This window comes from Polypterus senegalus, chromosome 18, assembly GCF_016835505.1.
Source record: "Polypterus senegalus isolate Bchr_013 chromosome 18, ASM1683550v1, whole genome shotgun sequence".
Taxonomy (NCBI): Eukaryota; Metazoa; Chordata; class Cladistia; order Polypteriformes; family Polypteridae; genus Polypterus; species Polypterus senegalus.
Window position 1 is genome coordinate 50063850 of NC_053171.1, and position 17805 is coordinate 50081654.

Sequence of the window (17805 nt, forward strand, 5' to 3'; positions counted from 1 at the left end):
TGGTAGAAAAAGTGCAATAATGTGATAGCAGCTCCTCAGAAATCACTGAACCAATAACTAATGTGGTATTTCCCTTTCACTTTGGCTGTTATTTTCTTGCAAGCATTTTCAACTCTTGATAGATAAGTCAGCAGTGACTTTCTTTATGAGCGTTAGTGCTTCAATGGAACAGTGAAGAAAATGTCAAAAGAATAAAACTGTCAAATTGTAATGGTAAGAGTTTAAGATGATTTTGAAATGAGCAAAAATCCTATGATACTTAACCTTGACTGGGGTTATACGGTAATTAGGCTTGGTCTTTTCATACGGATTACCGCCAAAAGTCTGTTCAGGCGAAGTCACGTATTCGGTACATCATGCTTAAACAGCAAGATGGCGTCAAACCACAGAGCAGATTCAAATGAGCAGCTAGAGAGTAAGCCATGATAATGGGGTCCATATCAGGTAGGAGAGAGAGAGAAGCATTCACTGGCAGTGATATTGTACATTATCACAACAGGGTGCTGAAGGCTGAATAAATGTATAAGGTGCCCTAGAACAATTAATTAAAGTGGAGTTAAAAGAGAGACGCTTTCTTAGCATGCTAGATGTGACAGAGTGAGTGAGATAAGGCTGGAGTAAAGATGAACATCTTCAAGGCAGTAGGAGGCAGTGGCGTGCAGAGGCTAGAAGATACCTGGGGCAAATTCCTTGATTGTATGCCACCTAAGGTGAAGAGCTGTCAAAGTGAATGGTAAAGAAGGCATGTGAATATGATAAAGAAACGCATATTAAATAAGAAATAAACACTTTATTCAAATTTAACTTTGTATCCTCCAATTAGATCTCCTCTCCGAAAATAATTGTACTACTTCATTTTTGTACATCATCTGTGAGGAATTTTTTTTTTTTAATGCTGATTAAAGCCAGATTGGTCAGATGCTTGTGACACAGAAGATCTCGAATGAGATTTTATTAATTTCAATTTTGAAAATGATCTTTCACAGCTTGCAATTGAAAATGTGATGGTAAGCAGTAATCTGTACGCAATACAAATCATGGGAAAGACATCCCTTCCAAAGTGTACTAACTAATGGAGAGCATCCTTAGGATCAGGGGGAACTGTATTCCCCCGCACAAGGGTTTTGGCTCCATTATGAAAGAATTTATATTAGAATTATTGTAGAATTTTTTTTTGTAATAATTCGTTGTTTGTAGCCATAATTAAAAATAGTAAAATATTTTAATGTATAGTCATCACCATTTATAACAATACCTGACTTGAGTCTGCTTATAAAGCTTATGAATACCGACCGAACTCCTGTACATGCAAGAATTATAACATAACCCAGATTTACTCGGGCTACACAGACTACATATTTCTCCGGCTTACCTTACTGGACAGCTAGAAAAAGAACATGAGAGATGAAATAAGTGAGGTAAACTTACCACCAAGATTAGACTGATGAGCCCTTAACACGTTCCCTGTGCATACGGGACTGAGGGAGGGAGAGGGGGGACAGAACATCTCTTGAGTCGTGCTGAAGCCCTTTTCAAGATCGTTTGACTTGTGGATTAAATTTCCTGTCCCATGTGAAATAAACATACTTTTCATAATGTTTTCAAGGGAAGGCCTCTTTTCATTGCGCAGGATCTGGTGAGGCCTGGTGCGAGTACTTCTAGCTCTTAAAATGAGAATGAGTGATAATAATTTAAATTTGTTCATATTAAGTTAAAATTATTTTTGAAACAGCAACACTCTTTGGAGTGGATGCCCCTCAGACATGGATGCCCGGGGTCATCACCCCCTCAGCTGCCAAGTTCATCCTACCCCAATACGTATATGGATGGTGAAGTAAGCACAGCATGTCTACTGGAAAAATCAAGCTGCAAGACTGCAACATAGCATGCTGTAAAATGTATGACTGTGCAAACGCTTGCTAGACTTTGACATAGATGGGCAAAAGAAAAAAAAAAAAGAATATGCGTGACTAAAAGCTAGTCGATTACAGTTTTTTCATTAACAAATCCTGATCCTAAACATGACTTGATGCAGGAGGCTTTTGGCATTTTGTTAGTGATATGAGCCATGTCACTGGTCTGATGGGATTAAAAAAAGGTTGAGGAAGAGTCAACAGGTGTTTGTTGCCTCTTTTAGATACTTTTTTTTTAATAACAGTACATAAAAGCCAAGCAAAATGACAACTTTTATTGGCTAACTAAAAAGATTACAATATGCAAGCTGTCGAGGCAACTCAGGCCCCTTCTTCAGGCAAGATGAGTTGCCTCGAAAGCTTGCATATTGTAATCTTTTTAGTTAGCCAATAAAAGGTGTCATTTTGCTTGGCTTTTCTCTACATTCATAATGGGTAAAATGGTACAACACCCTAGTACTACTTAACAGTACATAATAAATTCACTATTTTGCATATTTCCAATTATTTTGTATCATTTTGGACAGGAGGATCCCAAGAAGAGCACCATCTCTTCTTGAGAATACATATTCGTCATATGCAAAACCATAAAGATGGAATTCAACGCAGGAGGCAAATGCAAAATCCACAACCAGACAAAAATGTAGAAAGGCTACAAAAACGAGAAACCAGGGACGACACTGCAGTAACCAGAGACGGGCTTTCACAGGGGCTAGGGGTCTTTTTATTTCTTAAACCTTCCCATCATGTGACTGTCACACAAGAACAGTCACCAAGCAGCGTATCAAACTTCTCTTAAAGGTTATATATAAGCTGGGAATTCGGTTTTTAAACAAAATTTCTTAAGTTTCAGTTTTGGTTGTCTTGTTCATTGTTTGTAGCAGGTACAGTTTACATTTGGTACTTTGCTATTATTTTGGCAGAAAAATTGTTTCTTTTTTTGATTTGATATACTTTGCTAATCCCTGAGGGGAGATTGTCTTTGTTCATGACCTTTGGGGTGTCAGAATGCAGGGTCAGCTATTGTTCAGCGTTCCTTTCTACAAAAAACAGAAAAACGATGATGGTTTTAGTATTCAATGTTATAGCTTTTAAAAGTTTAAATAAATCTTAATTCTGTTCTCTGACATTCAACGCTCTTCTTTGCAGAGGTTATTTATGTAGGTCACACATAGATGAATAAGTGAACTTCAGGTCATTGTGAATGTTGCTAGTAGAAGCACGCGCCAAGAGAACTGCCACAGAACCCGGAGAGAAAGCAGACCTTTTCTAGGAGTGTTACAAATCTGTATAAACATTTAAAGCACACTTTAAAATTTAACAGGAACTAGCTAAGATAAAGGTTAAACTGTGAACTGATTTTTGATTTATTAAAGAACAGCTGTAAGCAAAATCAGTAGGCAAACCTGATGCACGTAGGCAAGCGTGCTCTCCTTTGTCAATGTTAAATTACATTAGAGGTACCACACAACATTTACATCAATTTTACAGTTTTGGTTTATTAATTAAATAGAGAGAATGAAAAAAAAATAGAACTACAATCTTCAAAATATACGTATAAGATGATAGGTAATTGTTTAACTTATAACTTTAAGTTATATAAAATATTTCCTGCATTAAAGGTTTTGCATGAACAAAATGTTTTTTCCAAAAATAAAACCAAACAGAAAATATACAAAGTATTACACCATCTGTCTAGAAGATTAAATAATAGATTATGGCAGTGGTGGCTAAGAGAGAGACCGTCACATTCACAATCCCCCTATCTAGGTTTCATGAATATAAATGTTGGTGGCTAAACTGAAGAAAACTGGTTTAGTGCAAATAGGACACCATATATTAGTGACTCATCAGGGATTAAGACATTCATTACATGAGCTATGGGTTACCCGCTAAATCAGCATTTCCCTGTATACCAGGACCTATATCAAACTTTTAAAAATGGAAAAACTGTCATAAACAAGCAAATAAGAATTTAATGATATGTACCGTACATGCAAACATAAAAATGACCGTACATTTGAACTTTTAATTTTTTAACTTGCTTTATTTGCAACAAAGCATTGGTCTACTATAATCAAATTCAGGATGCATTATGCTTTTCTAAATAAGAGTAAAGTTTTTTTCAGTTTTGATGTTAATTTCATTTTTAAAAAGTCCAAATGTAATACACTGTATAAAACTTTAAAATCACTAAGTATTCTGAAGGAGAACTGCAAATGCAGCAGATGTCTAGATTAACCCTTTAAACTGAGCCCCATGGTTTTGGACCTGATGGCGGGATTGAAGAATAATCCCAATTTTTTAAAAAACTGAATAAAATCATTAATTTCCTCGATGCTCCGATTAAAGTGCAGTGTTTTGCCATTTAAGTACATTCCCTGATACCTCATCGCAATGTTTTACTTTCTTCCTTCAGAGATGGCGAATGGCTACCACAAAGCAAAACCTGCTCCCCATTATCTACTAAATGAGAGTGGTGGCTCAGCTTTTAAATGACACCATATTCCACTTTGGACTTTGTTTCCCACTATCTATATTTCAGGATTTGTTTTCAGGAACTGTTGGATACATAGTGCAATTTCTTTACAGACTAGATGTTGTCTGACAGAGTAGAATCTACTTTTCAAAATTATACATTAGCCATGATTTTTCAATAATGGATATGGATACTTATTTGAAAACAATGAAAGTGGACAAAAAGAATCCTGCTTTTTATACTGCTTCAAAACAGTAAACTAGACATATTACTTGAAGATATTCCATAACAATTTATTCTGGTTGTTCCTGACGCATTCACTGACTTTTTTATAGCGTTTAGAAGCTTACCCCAACACCTATGGCTCCTTCCTGTTGCACCTTGATTACGCACACACCAGTGCACAAAGCAAGGTCTATAAAGAAATGGATGAGCGAGTTTGGTGTTGAGGAACTTCACTGGCCTGCACAACCCAATAGAACACCTTTGGGATGAATTCAAGCAGAGACTGCAAGCGAGGCAGGACTTCTCGGCCAACATCAGTGCCTGACCTCACAAATGCTCTCCTGATCCAAAATTCCCATAAACACAATCACCCTAAACCTTGTGGAAAGCTTTCCCAGAAGAGTTGAAGCTGAAACTGCAAAGAGTGGGCCAACTCCATATTAAAGCCTATGGATTAAGAATGGGACGTCATTAAATTCAAGTGTGTGTAAAGGCAGGCATCCCAATACTTTTAACAATATAGAGTATATTGATTTTATATAAAAACAAAAAGTGCTAGTTAATTAAACTTTGGTAGTGTGAACTAAACTTAATTTCTAATGGGTGCTAGTTACTATGGGATAAAAAAACACTTGCAAGCACAATGTCTTATATAAGTCCAAAATCATTAGTGGTTCATTGTTTTATTAACAGTTGTACAAAAAGCTTATGAAAACATTCATAGTGTTACGACAGTTCAATTACTTGAAAGCATATAGAAATACTCGCTATGAAGACATCATCAAGTTCAAATTAGGAAATAAAACCACAGGAGCACCAGTTCATCAGGGGGAACACTCCAAGACTTAATTTTCAGTATGTTTTGCTCATTGTGGCGTTGTTTAAAAAAATGGTGAAGATCACAGACAACGACATGAAAGGTGGCGTCTGCTTTTTTCTTGTCGAGGTGAAAGGGTTGCAGATTTCAAGCATTAAATGTAGCATGTAACGTTCAGAATGCAATCCACTGAACCAGACAACCACCAATAAGGCGTTATGGAGTACTACAACCCAGCACGCAAGAATAAAAGATGACAAAGTGGTTAGTAATCTGTGGATGCAGCTGAATTACTCAGAAATTTGTGAACATGAATGTGAGGTCCCTTAATGTTATGATTAACTACAATGCTATATTTCAGATTCTGAGGATTCTAGACATATCTTGGCATCAGTTCCACTGTTTTTTCTACAATTTTCCTTTGTATTCTGATCTTTATTTTATGGCACTCAGACACCTCAGCGTTAATGCAGTAATGTCATCAGTAAATAATGGGTAAATAACATAGATAAAAGGGTAAATAAAGCAAGTCTGTATACAGAAGACATGGAAAACTTACCAAAGTTGGGTGGTGTGTAAGGACAGTACTGTCACTAGCGCGAAAAACATAAACGCTACACACAGATACCACCAGGCAACTTTATGAAAAAAAATTACTAAATAATAATTGCTTTGTAAAATTTTCAATAATTCTTTTCAAGGTACAGAGAAATATCTTTATATATAATACGCTACTATGCCTGTCCATTTGTCTGTCCAGGATTTTAAATCACCTGTAGCGCGCAAACCGTTTGAACTATTAACCTGAAATTTGGGACACATATACTATGTGACATCTACTTTCTGCTTGTGGGGTGATGAATGACCTCCAAGGCCAATCCTTTTATTTTTATTTTATTTTATTTTACAATCACCTCTCAGCAGCGGCCAGTACGGCGGCCTTGTGGCGCATGCGTACGGGTGCTGTTCTCATCCCTACCATTTTCGCTGTCACTTCCCCTACATCTTCATTTCTCAAATCATTCTTGAGGCAGATTGAAGACTTAAGTGGCAGCTTAAGTGTAAAATTAAGAAAAACGTACAAAGTAATTGCAACACAAACCCTGACTTAATCAGTTTTAACGCAAAAAAGATGCCGACAGAAGAAGAGAAGAAGCGGGCCGCTAGGGTGGAGACAAGAAAAGCTGCTCAGGAAGCAGCAAGCGCATCAACCTCTGAGCAAACGAATGCTAAATGTACAGAGAAAGAGGATGAAAACTAGAAGTCAAGTGTATTCACTGCACGTTATCATGCAGTCTGCCGTTACTGGTTTGTAAATATGTTGTGAAAGTGAATTTATAACCATTGTTTCCTTTTATTTTTTTTATGTTATTGGTTTTTAAATTGCATAACAGAATGTCCAAATAGAAATGTATATGAAAGAAATAAATAAAAGTTGCAGGAATGCAGAAGGTTTTTCTAATTCCAGAAACATCTCTGTTCTTGGTTCTTTGCCATATCCTCTCAACAACACCGATGTCACTCATATCATGTATCTTTCATGCCTTGGTGTATTTGCTTTTGCATTTACTGTAAATTACCAAAAAGTAAAAAAGTTGCCATAAAGTGAAGTGCCATACATATCACTATTAATAAATTTACAATGTTTGCTCTACATGATATCCTTATTGACATTGAAGACCAGCTTGTACAAGGTAGCACATACAATCCTCCATTGGACCACAATTTGGACGCATTTGTGTTGCCGAGGCCCCACTGAGCAGCCTAGACATCTTCAGTTGCCCAGCGAGGAGTATCACTTTAGATTCCAGGGACAATGACAACTTCATTCTCACACACAGACACACAATCACATAGCAGATGAGAATGCCACAGCGTGACTTTGTGGTAAAGAACCAATAGAAGGAGTGCTTTCCCATGTATTTGTTTCTGCTTAGACAATGCAATACTTCTCGAAGTACTACACAGTTAAAACAGTAACTTGTACATTTGTAAGATTAGCACTTTCACAATTCTCTACAAATAAAACGTCTGATGTACCTTTGAACATCGCACTATCTCTCCCCTCTGTTATCCAGAAAGAAGAGAGGCAACTGAACAGAATATGTATCTCTATTATAAAAGAAAATCTTGAGACAAGACTACTGCCAAGAGATTTTTTCATATCCCGTGAGACAAGACTTTGGTCATGAGATTTTTTCAAGTCCTGCCCTCCTCTCAACCATTTTCAACCACACCCACGGTCCTCTCACCTCTCATTCATGTGAATGCTTTTATCAGACACAGTTCCTGTGTTCTCAGCTCTTATACATTTTTATGTTTTCCTCAGTTTAAGTTCCCAATAAAAGAAGATTTATTATGTCCAAATCTTATTGAAGAATTTCAAACTAAAGGGTTATCAACAGAAGAAATGAGTTCACGGGCAATCCTAGCACCAAGAAACGATGAATTCAAATAAATTAACGCAAAAACTGTCAATCAGCTACACGGCAATGAAATGTAAAATTTTAACAGGCAACAAGAAAGGTAATGCAGTACATCTTACGCAGATAATATTAGCCACCAAAGGAGATCTTGATATGCCATTCGTATTAAAATGTTTACAGTATCCTGTGACAATGGCTTTTGCTATGACAATTACTAAATCACAGGGACAAACATGCAAAAAAGTTGGTTTATTTATTAGAGATAAAGAAACGATATTCACTCACGGGCAGTTATACGTTACATTGTCATGATGTAAGTCCAAACACGGAATCAAAATTCATTGCGATATTAACGAAAAGTTAATTCAAAAAATTGTTTTTACTGAAGTTTTGCAATAAAAGGGTAAGTTTAAAAAGTATTTGCATATTAATTTCAAAGCCAAACAGAATGAAAATGTATAACGCAACGAATAACTCCAAAGCAACATGAAACATAATTTTCTTTCAATTTATTATGTTTTACTATTTTTTACTATGGTTAATTACTCGCTGTAATGTAAAATAGTTAGGTCTATTATGCATATGTAAGAATTCCCATGAAAGTAACAATCTGTTTAAATTATACATCCGCTTCCCCATATGCGAGCAGCAGATCCGCGAAATGGCTAGCGCATATTGCCGGCCTAGGGGTTGGCAAGCGAAGCGAGCAGGGGGCAGAGAAATCATTTAATCCAGTCCAGTTCTTTTGAGACTTGTGGGCAGCACTGTCCACATCATGGCAAAGTATTTCAGGTGAGAAAGCCTGACAATGGTCTAGGCCTCATTATAGCATTTTAACTACTTCTATATTAATCATGGAAAGTTCCAAAGTGTACACAGGAAAATATTTTCAGGTGTTAGCCAGAGTCCAGATGGTTAAATGTTGTCAGGTATAAAGAGCATCCCCATTAAGGCACCCAGTAGATGAGAGTCACATGTACAGAATCCATGCAGGCAACAGGATAGGCACTGTAGATAATTATCAGCATGGAGGTACCATTCACTAGAGAGCAGTTGCTTCTTTATGCAAGAGGCAGGTTCACTGACATGAGGGTAACAAGTAGCTAGTCTGGCTGAAAGCAAGCCATTCATCCTCAGAATGCTAAGCTGTAGGTGATCAAGAAGTGGGAAGAGATGCCTGGCTCCTAAAATGCAAAAATAAGTAAGACACAAGAAGAAATGCCACCTTCTAGTTGGTACGGGGGATATATACCCAGAAAGGAATATTTGGGTCCTTGTTGTAACTCAAATTGGGAGCTTGGTACTTTAAGGATAACTAAAACCTGAACAGTTTATGGGTGCCATGAGCTGCTTGGTTTCTCCAAGCAAATGGAAGACCCAAAAAGGGATGTTTAGTCTTAACTAGAACTGACCCTTGGGTGGTGTTTAATGCTGCATTGTGGCCAGAGGCATGTGAAGTGCAGAGGTGGGGGTACAAATGGGATAAACATGGAGTTAATGAAGGAAAGACCAGCTAGAAAGTGGAGCAAAAGAGAGAAAATGAGAAATGGGGAAGGCAGTGCTTTTGGTGTGGTTCTGTAGTGGACAAGTAAGCCCACCTAACATGCATAGGACATAGACCTGCTAGTGAGCTGCAGAGGGAAATATATTTGTTATTTTGCTTTTTATCTTTGAATTCTATATTCTTCCTTTGTATGATCTTCACTATAGTGTATTTTTGGTAATAAAAGGATTTTTAACTGACTTGTGCCCTTTTGATGTAATTTCTGGTGGCTGAGGGCTGCCACTGGTGCCCCACAGACAAAAGTCTTACTATTCTTTTCCACTTTTCTTTTTGCTAAAAATAAGAGTTTCCACTTCCACAAAGCTAACAGAATTCTAAACAAAAAAAATTACACTTTTCCTTTCAGCTACTTACCAACCCGGCTGCCTTGACATATCAGGTATGTTAAAAAGTTTGACTTTAGGACTGCTGCCTTCTGTTCTGCTTTACTGACATGATAGTTAGTGTTGTTTTACAAAAGAGCTGTGCTATTACATATGGTAGAGACACATCATTCAAGCTTTAAATGAGGGGGAGTCCAACGTGAGTCCCACGTCAACACTTAGTATCGAAACTGTAAAGCAGGTGAGTGGAAACAAAACACATTCTAAGAGCACAACACACTGTTGCCGTTAGATCAGCTCAACTACTAATAAATTTCCGCCATACATCATTCTATTGCAAATAGGTTAAGGTGATTGGCAAGAACCTTTCCAAACACAATGTCTTCCTGTATAATGAAACAGAGCACATATGTGTAGCAGTAGGGGTTCAACCAGAAATGTACACAATCAAAGTGTGCATGATCAACTCATGATCAATATAACAACAAATAGAAGCCATCCATGATCTGAAGTGATCGCTTTGTACGAAAAATTCTCAATTCACACTTTCCAGTTTAACTGATGTGGGTTCTGGTATCTTCAGGTCTAAGTAGCAAGCAAAGACAACACAATATTCTCCATTCAAAACAACATCGTGGAAAATCAACAACAGCATTTATTTATATAGCACATTTTCATACCAATTATGTGCTTTACAAGAAGAAGAAAGAAAAAAGAAAAATATAAAAATAAGACTAGGCAATACTAAGTAACAAAGAATAAAATAAGGAAACAGAGAGGCATGGTCATCCTTACAATATTTTGCCACAACGACACAAATAAAAGGTCTTCTGCCACTAAAAGCAAACCGAGCAAAGAAAAGCTTTAATTTCTAGTTGCCTTATATGAACACCACTTCTCCTTCTTCCTTTATCAAACTAAGTAAAGCAAAAGAGGCTGAACTTGATTTTCTGACATGGATTTATAGTCATGGTCGCCATTCCCCTCTTGTGCGTGTACACAGCAAGGAAGCGTGCAGATCAGAACTGAATACATATTTTGGATCCAGTACCATTGAAAGACCATTGCACAAAACATACACAAGCAAAATATCGAAACAAAACAAAATGTGAAGTAATAAAAATCACTGAAGCAGTGTATAATGCTAGTGAAAAGACTTAATCATAGTCCCCTCACGATTGACACTAAGCATTTCTTCACACAAACCATTGTGGAAATATTGAAGAAAATGTAGTTATTGAAGGTAGCCGGACGGTTAGTAAAAACATCTGGATGAGATATTATAACAGTTTGACTGACAGCAGGACAGAATGAATTGTTCCCCCTCACATGTATAATATACTACTCTTCAGTACATTTTCCTGGGGTTTTTTGATGACAATTGCAATGTATCTTGACCAGTCTATACGTAGTCTTTACTCATACTGGGATAGTAAATAATAGTCCTCAGTTGGCAAATGAGTAGAAGATATCAATCTAAAGTTATGGACAAACAGAAAATAAAATAGACATTTCTTGGATTTTTAATGAATAAAGCTGCCTGCGGCAAGCAGCTTCTTGTGACATTAACTGACAAAGTTCTATTACATCCGATGGGTATGTTGGAAAAAAAATAAAAATAATATAATTTGCTTTTTGTAGTATTTAATTTGTTCTTCTTAGCTGGTGTATTTCCTTTGCTTTGGAGCTTTGAACTTTCTAGAAGATCACTTCGTTAGAAAAAAAAAATCGGGAGTGGTTTCCCCAAGACTCAGTATGGGGATGGATATTTGAGGAGTAAACTGTAAGACAAAGGATTATATTTTTATATCATGTACATTAAAGAACCATCAACAACAAATCAAATTAATAATAAAGTATATTGAACAATTATTATAAAAGTAAAGTTGAATAAATCAGACTCAATAAAAAAGTACCACTTCCAGTTTGCAGAAATAGGCCAAAAGTTGACAGAAATCTATGTTTTGTACCCAATATTTGTATGCAAAATTTGATTGACCTAAGTGACAGCATACTCAAGTAATCGTGTTTACATACACACACAGATATAATTCCACAAATGGTATTTTCGGACTCAGGGAGGTCTAAAACGTTGAGATTCATCAAAATCTCGACATCAAATTTTTGGATGATTACAATACTTTCCCTATACGATAAAGTAAAAGAAAAATTAACCCATTGAGCCAGTCTGACAGAATTGTCTCCTGACTCTTCTTCTTTGTCAAACATCTCCAGTAAAACTGTAAAGAGTTTACCCCTGTCTCTGTACAACTCCTGTTTAATGTATTAAAGAACCATCAACAACAAATCAAATTAATAACATATTGAACAATTATTATAAAAGTAAAGTTGAACAAATCAGACTCTGCAGCTGCATGAATGAAAAACTACCACTTCCAGTTAGCAGAAATAGCCCAAAAGGTGATAGAAATCTATGTTTCGTACCTAATACTTGTATGCAAAATTTGGTTAACCTAAGTGAAAGCGCACTCAAGTTATCGTGTTTACATACACACACACTAGCAGACACACAGACATAATTCTAAAAATGTTTTTTTTGGACTCAGGGTAGTCTAAAACACTGAGATTCATCAAAATCTTGAGATCGAATTTTTGGACGATTACAATACTATACTTCATATACGAGAAAGTAAAAATTACTCATAATGGAGAGTGAAATACAGACAGATGTAACACACACATACAGACATGACAAGGCAAATTAAATATGTAAGATGAGCATAAACCAAGTGTCAACTAATTTCACTGGACACAATATTACTCTAAATGCAGGGGTGGGCAGATTCAGTCCTGGAGGGCTGCAGGTTTTTGTTCCAACCCAATTGCTTAATAAGAAGCAATTATTCCTCAATTAACATTTCTACTTCACTTTAGTTGCCTTGCTCATTAGGATTTTGAACCCTTATTGCTTATTTTAGTCTTAAACAGCTGTAGTCTTGGTTTTTGATTGCTCCTTATTAGCAATAAGATGCAAATGAAAAAAAGAGAATAGCATTTCTCCATTTAGCTTGTTTCCATTTACACTTGTGTGTATTTATCATGCACTATTGGGTTTAATTAAATACTTGGAAGGAAAGTGAAGAGAAAAAAGTGAAGCACTGACAATAACTCATCTGTTTTAGACTTCAGATCATTTGGATGATATCCTTAGAAAGGATATGAGAATGACTTGACATGGCAGAGTTAAAGTACTAGCAAGCCATGAAATTAAATAATTGACAAGGATTGGTTATTAATTAAGCAACTGGGTTGGAACAAAACCTGCAACCACTGCGGCCCTTCAGGACTGAATTTGCCCAGCACTGCTCTAATGGATGATTTAAAATTCCAGAACATCACTTACTATATGTTAGTGTACTGGAATTTTTAGAAGTGGGACAGCAGTATTATATTTCCCTTTAGAAACTTTTGTTCTTACAATTTTAAAATTGGACTTACCAGAAATGAATGACCTCATAATAGACTCAGTATTGGGATAAACAACTCCTTAATTGAACTGCTGAAACTGTATACTCTGTGTAAGAATCCATCTTGTTGATACTAAGAATGTAAAGTTATGTTGTGTTACAAGTGCAAATATATACAGCCTTGGCATTCACATTTCCACCCTGATATGACAATGAATATGTTAACAAGAAACTGGCAGAAGCTGCAAAGTAGTCATCTTCTGAAGAAGCAGGGATGCAGCTTTCATCTTGCTAAACAAATTGAGTTGGTTATTTTCGTGCATTCAACATGTTTGTGATCCATTGCACAGCTAGCGGATTTAATTTGGGTAATGAATTTTATTTTATTTTTTTTTTTGCTTAGTGAAGCCTTTGTTCTTTAATTAAAAAAAAACAACTAATTCTGTATTTCTGTATTGCCATAGTGTCTGTAAATGGTATGTTTTGACACGCCTTGACAGAGTTGGAGTGGTGCATTTCCTTTCATTAATATGTTTTTATCCTGAAAGGCTGTAACAGAATTTGAGGATACGTGTTTCCATCCAACCATTTATCTATGCAGCACTGGAAGCAAGGCAGAAATCAACACTGAATGGGATGCCATTTCTGTCAAACGTCTTTGAAAACAAATTCTCTCAGACAAAATGAGAATCTTAATTGCATACACGTTTCTCCCATTTTTTAAAATTAATTTTAAATTGCCAGCTCTTTATTATAGGAAGAGTGAGTCTTGGTTAATATGGTGCAATGAATAAAACATCATTCACAGCATTACTGGACACACCTGCAAGCACCGTAACAGAACGGCTCATTTTCTGCAAAGCAGGTAGTATCCATTCAGTAAATCTCAGGTATTCCCAGATGAGCATGTTGTACTTACACATGGTTTTGCAAATCAGTTTTGGTACTTTCCAACTTCCTTTGACATTTAATCAGTGGCAACGACAATATGACATAATTGTTACAAACATACAGTACTTTACTTGGGTTAAGTGTGATGTGAAAGTTGCCTAAGGGCATCAATGAAAAGAGGCACAGTGCACAAGAAAGAACCATGGAGTGAAACGTGTTTGAGGTGTCCACAACACCATTGATTAATTCAGATCTTCCATAAATGATATTTTATTTTACAATTCATTTCATGGGTGGCACGGTGGCGCAGTGGTAGCGCTGCTGCCTCGCAGTTAGGAGACCCGGGTTCGCTTCCTGGGTCCTCCCTGTGTGGAGTTTGCATGTTCTCCCGTGTCTGCGTGGGTTTCCTCCGGGCGCTCCGGTTTCCTCCCACAATCCAAAGACATGCAGGTTAGGTGGATTGGTGATTCTAAATTGGCCCTAGTGTGTGCTTGGTGTGTGGGTGTGTTTGTGTGTGTCCTGCGGTGGGTTGGCACCCTGCCAAGGATTGGTTCCTGCCTTGTGCCCTGTGTTGGCTGGGATTGGCTCCAGCAGACCCCCGTGACCCTGTATTCGGATTCAGCGGGTTAGAAAATGGATGGATGGAATTCATTTCAACGAATTTACTCTCTATCCAACAGGTCCTTGACGTGATCGGAGACAACTGGTGTCAAATTTAGTAATAGCAGAAGGAATAAAGCCCTCAAAATCAAAAAGTGTAACTACTGTACTAGAGTGCTGCTGGCACTGCAAACGTAATCAAAAGACATACATGTGCTAGCAATGCATAAGTGAAATATGCTCTTTCTAAAGAAAAGGATACCTCTAACACCAATTTTTATTGTAACTGATGTAAACAAAAACAATCACAGAAAAGTTCAAGCAAATAACGAAACTAATATTAATAGTTTGCCCAGGTGCTCAAAAAAATCAGCAAAATACCTGTGAGATGTCTTGGCAAACAGATCTTCCAGCTGGGACACATATTACAAAAAAACATATTTTTATATTTATGTATCCATTGCACTTAATCGGACAAACAGTTCAACTTGTTTACAATAAGTTGTAAATATTTACTTATTTACACTAACATTTCATGCTCTCATCTTTGTCCTATTTGTAACACCATTCTGGAAAGACTGGCTGGGTATTGCATATTCATAAAATGTATTTGGATGGCACATTAATGAGGAATAACACATCTACTGTATTAACTAACCCATTGAGAAATCAAATGGAAAAAAATGATCAAAAAAAATCGGGAGTCGTCTCCCCAAGAATTTCTTGTATACTCAGATATGGGGATGGATATTTGAGGAGTAAACTGCAAGATGATTACTGTATATACTCACTTATGTCACGTATTGATCATTAAATCAGACCCCGACTTATATACCCGTTCAAAAATACGACACATAAATTTTTTTTTACATCTTCTTGCCTCCTCCAATCTCACATCAGTTTCTCAGACACATTGAATTTTGTTGAGGCAGCGCAGTTACCAATTTCTTTCGCTACTTCAACGACATTTAATTTAAAACCAGCATTATATTTTCTTCTGATCAAATGCTCCATCGTAGATAAGGGATGCTCTTACGATAAAGGTGAAAGGTGTATAATGGTGTGAGATACAAAAAACACAAATCGGTGAAAACGTCGCTTTGGAATAGTTTGGGTATCACTGTGTGGTCACGTAGGAACAATACACAGGAAAAAAAAAGGCCATGTTACTCTCTCAGGAGGGCATTAGTATATCATAATCTCTTGGACCAACAGCATGAGTTTTCTGCATTCAATTTATACAACGGACATTGTAAAATACCAGAAATTATACAATAAAATCAAGTCCGACTTATCCGCTGGAGAACTTATCGGTGAGTATATACGGTAAACAGGGGAGGCTTAAAACGGGTTTTGAAAATGGGTAGGGAATCAGTATCTCAAATGTTTTGTGGTGGTGAGTTCCAGAGATGAGGAGCAGTACGACTAAATGCCCTGGAACCCGTGGTGATATAAACTGTAAACAGAAATTATACTGTAAAATCAAGTCCCGACTTATCTGCGGGAGAACTTATCTGCAAGTATATACAGTATATTTTTATATTATGTACATTAAAGAACCATCAACAACAAATCAATTCAAATAAATAATATACAGTATTGAGCAATTATTATAAAAAGTAAAGTTGAATATCGGACTCTGCAACTGCATGAATAAAAGGTAAAGTACCACTTCCGATTAACGGAAATAACACAAAAGTTGATAGAAATCTACATTTTGTACCTAATACAAAATTTGATTGACCTAAGTGAAAGCGTACACAAGTTACTGTGTTTACATACACACACACACACACACACACACACACACAGGCAAACAGAGAAAATTCCAAAAAATGGTATTTTCTGAGGGAGGTCTAAAATATCGAGATTCATCAAAATCTCGAAACAGAATTTTTGGAGGATTCCAATACTTTCCCTATATTTCATATACGAGAAAGTCAGAGAGGTCTAAAACATTGGGATTCATCAAAATCTCGACATCAAATCTTTGGAGGATTCCAATACTTTCCCTATACTTCGTATACAAGAAAAAAAAAAAAAGAACCCATTGAGCCTGCTTGATGGTATTGTCTCCTGACTCCTCTTCTTTGTCAAACTCCTCCAGTAAAACTGTAGAGCTCTCCTCTGTACAACTCCTATTTAAACGTTGAATACTCCACAAGGGCACACCTCGAAATCCTAAACTCTAGGTGGTGACTACATGAGTATTTTCCTAAGCTAATCCTCAATGCAGAAGGAACCTTTGAATTTTTTTTGCATCCCCTCCATCCATCCATCCATTTTCAAGGCCTACCTCTGGGTCTCCATTGATCTTGCAGCTATCCCACCATAACACCAGGATCATGTAAGGATTAATTCACCAGAATTAGCTAAGCAACAATTGGGTTGCTCAGTGACTCTCAGTTGGCCAAGTACAAGTGAATATGAGTGCATATATGCAATGGACTGGCATCCCCTTCAGGGTTGGCTCTAAACTTACCTGGGCTGTGCTACAGTTACCTAATGCTCTGTAATGGACTAAGCCAGTTCAGAAAATTGATGGATGGAAACTAAGATACACAAACTAACCTTCCAGAACATACTCGGTAATTAGAAAAGACTAAATATGTGCACTGTTCTCGCCTCAGTCATATGACAGCCTGGTAAATAAAAAATAAAAAATAGACCAAAGCAGGAGTCTGCTACAATATCTGCTGTGGCTGCGTTTTAATAAAACAGCAACCTCACATGGACCATTACTGTAGTACATTTTTCATTAATGCGTCCTAAAAGTCATATTCAGCTCTGGCACAATTTGCATACACACTGCATATAATTTCACATCTCTGTATTCTCCTGTAGTACACTTCAACTAACAAAAGCAGGGGGCTGAACATATAAACAAAGGTATGTGTGTATAGGTTAATAACAATAAATTTACACATCCATCTACGTCCTGAAATTGCTTAGTCCAAAAGAAAAAGCATGGCAGGGAGACAAAGCTTAGCCTGGTGGCATCAGGCACAAGATAGAAATCAGCGCTGGATTTACATTTACCAAGTAACTTAACATAAAGTGCTTAGAGATCAGAGAAAATTGGAGCATGTAAATAAAACCCACACCAATCCAGGGGGTAAAACAAGCTGAACACAGAGGG

General features: G+C 36.8%; 1 protein-coding gene across 1 annotated transcript in view; it reads left to right on the forward strand.

The window, feature by feature from the left end:
• casq1b (calsequestrin 1b) overlaps nucleotides 1-17805 on the forward strand; it is a 106826-nt gene that overhangs the window by 42914 nt on the left and 46107 nt on the right. Inside the window, exon 2 of the mRNA XM_039741185.1 lies at nucleotides 9771-9803. Within this exon, the coding sequence (XP_039597119.1) occupies nucleotides 9771-9803 (33 nt within the window). The remainder of the gene's footprint in view (nucleotides 1-9770; nucleotides 9804-17805) is intronic.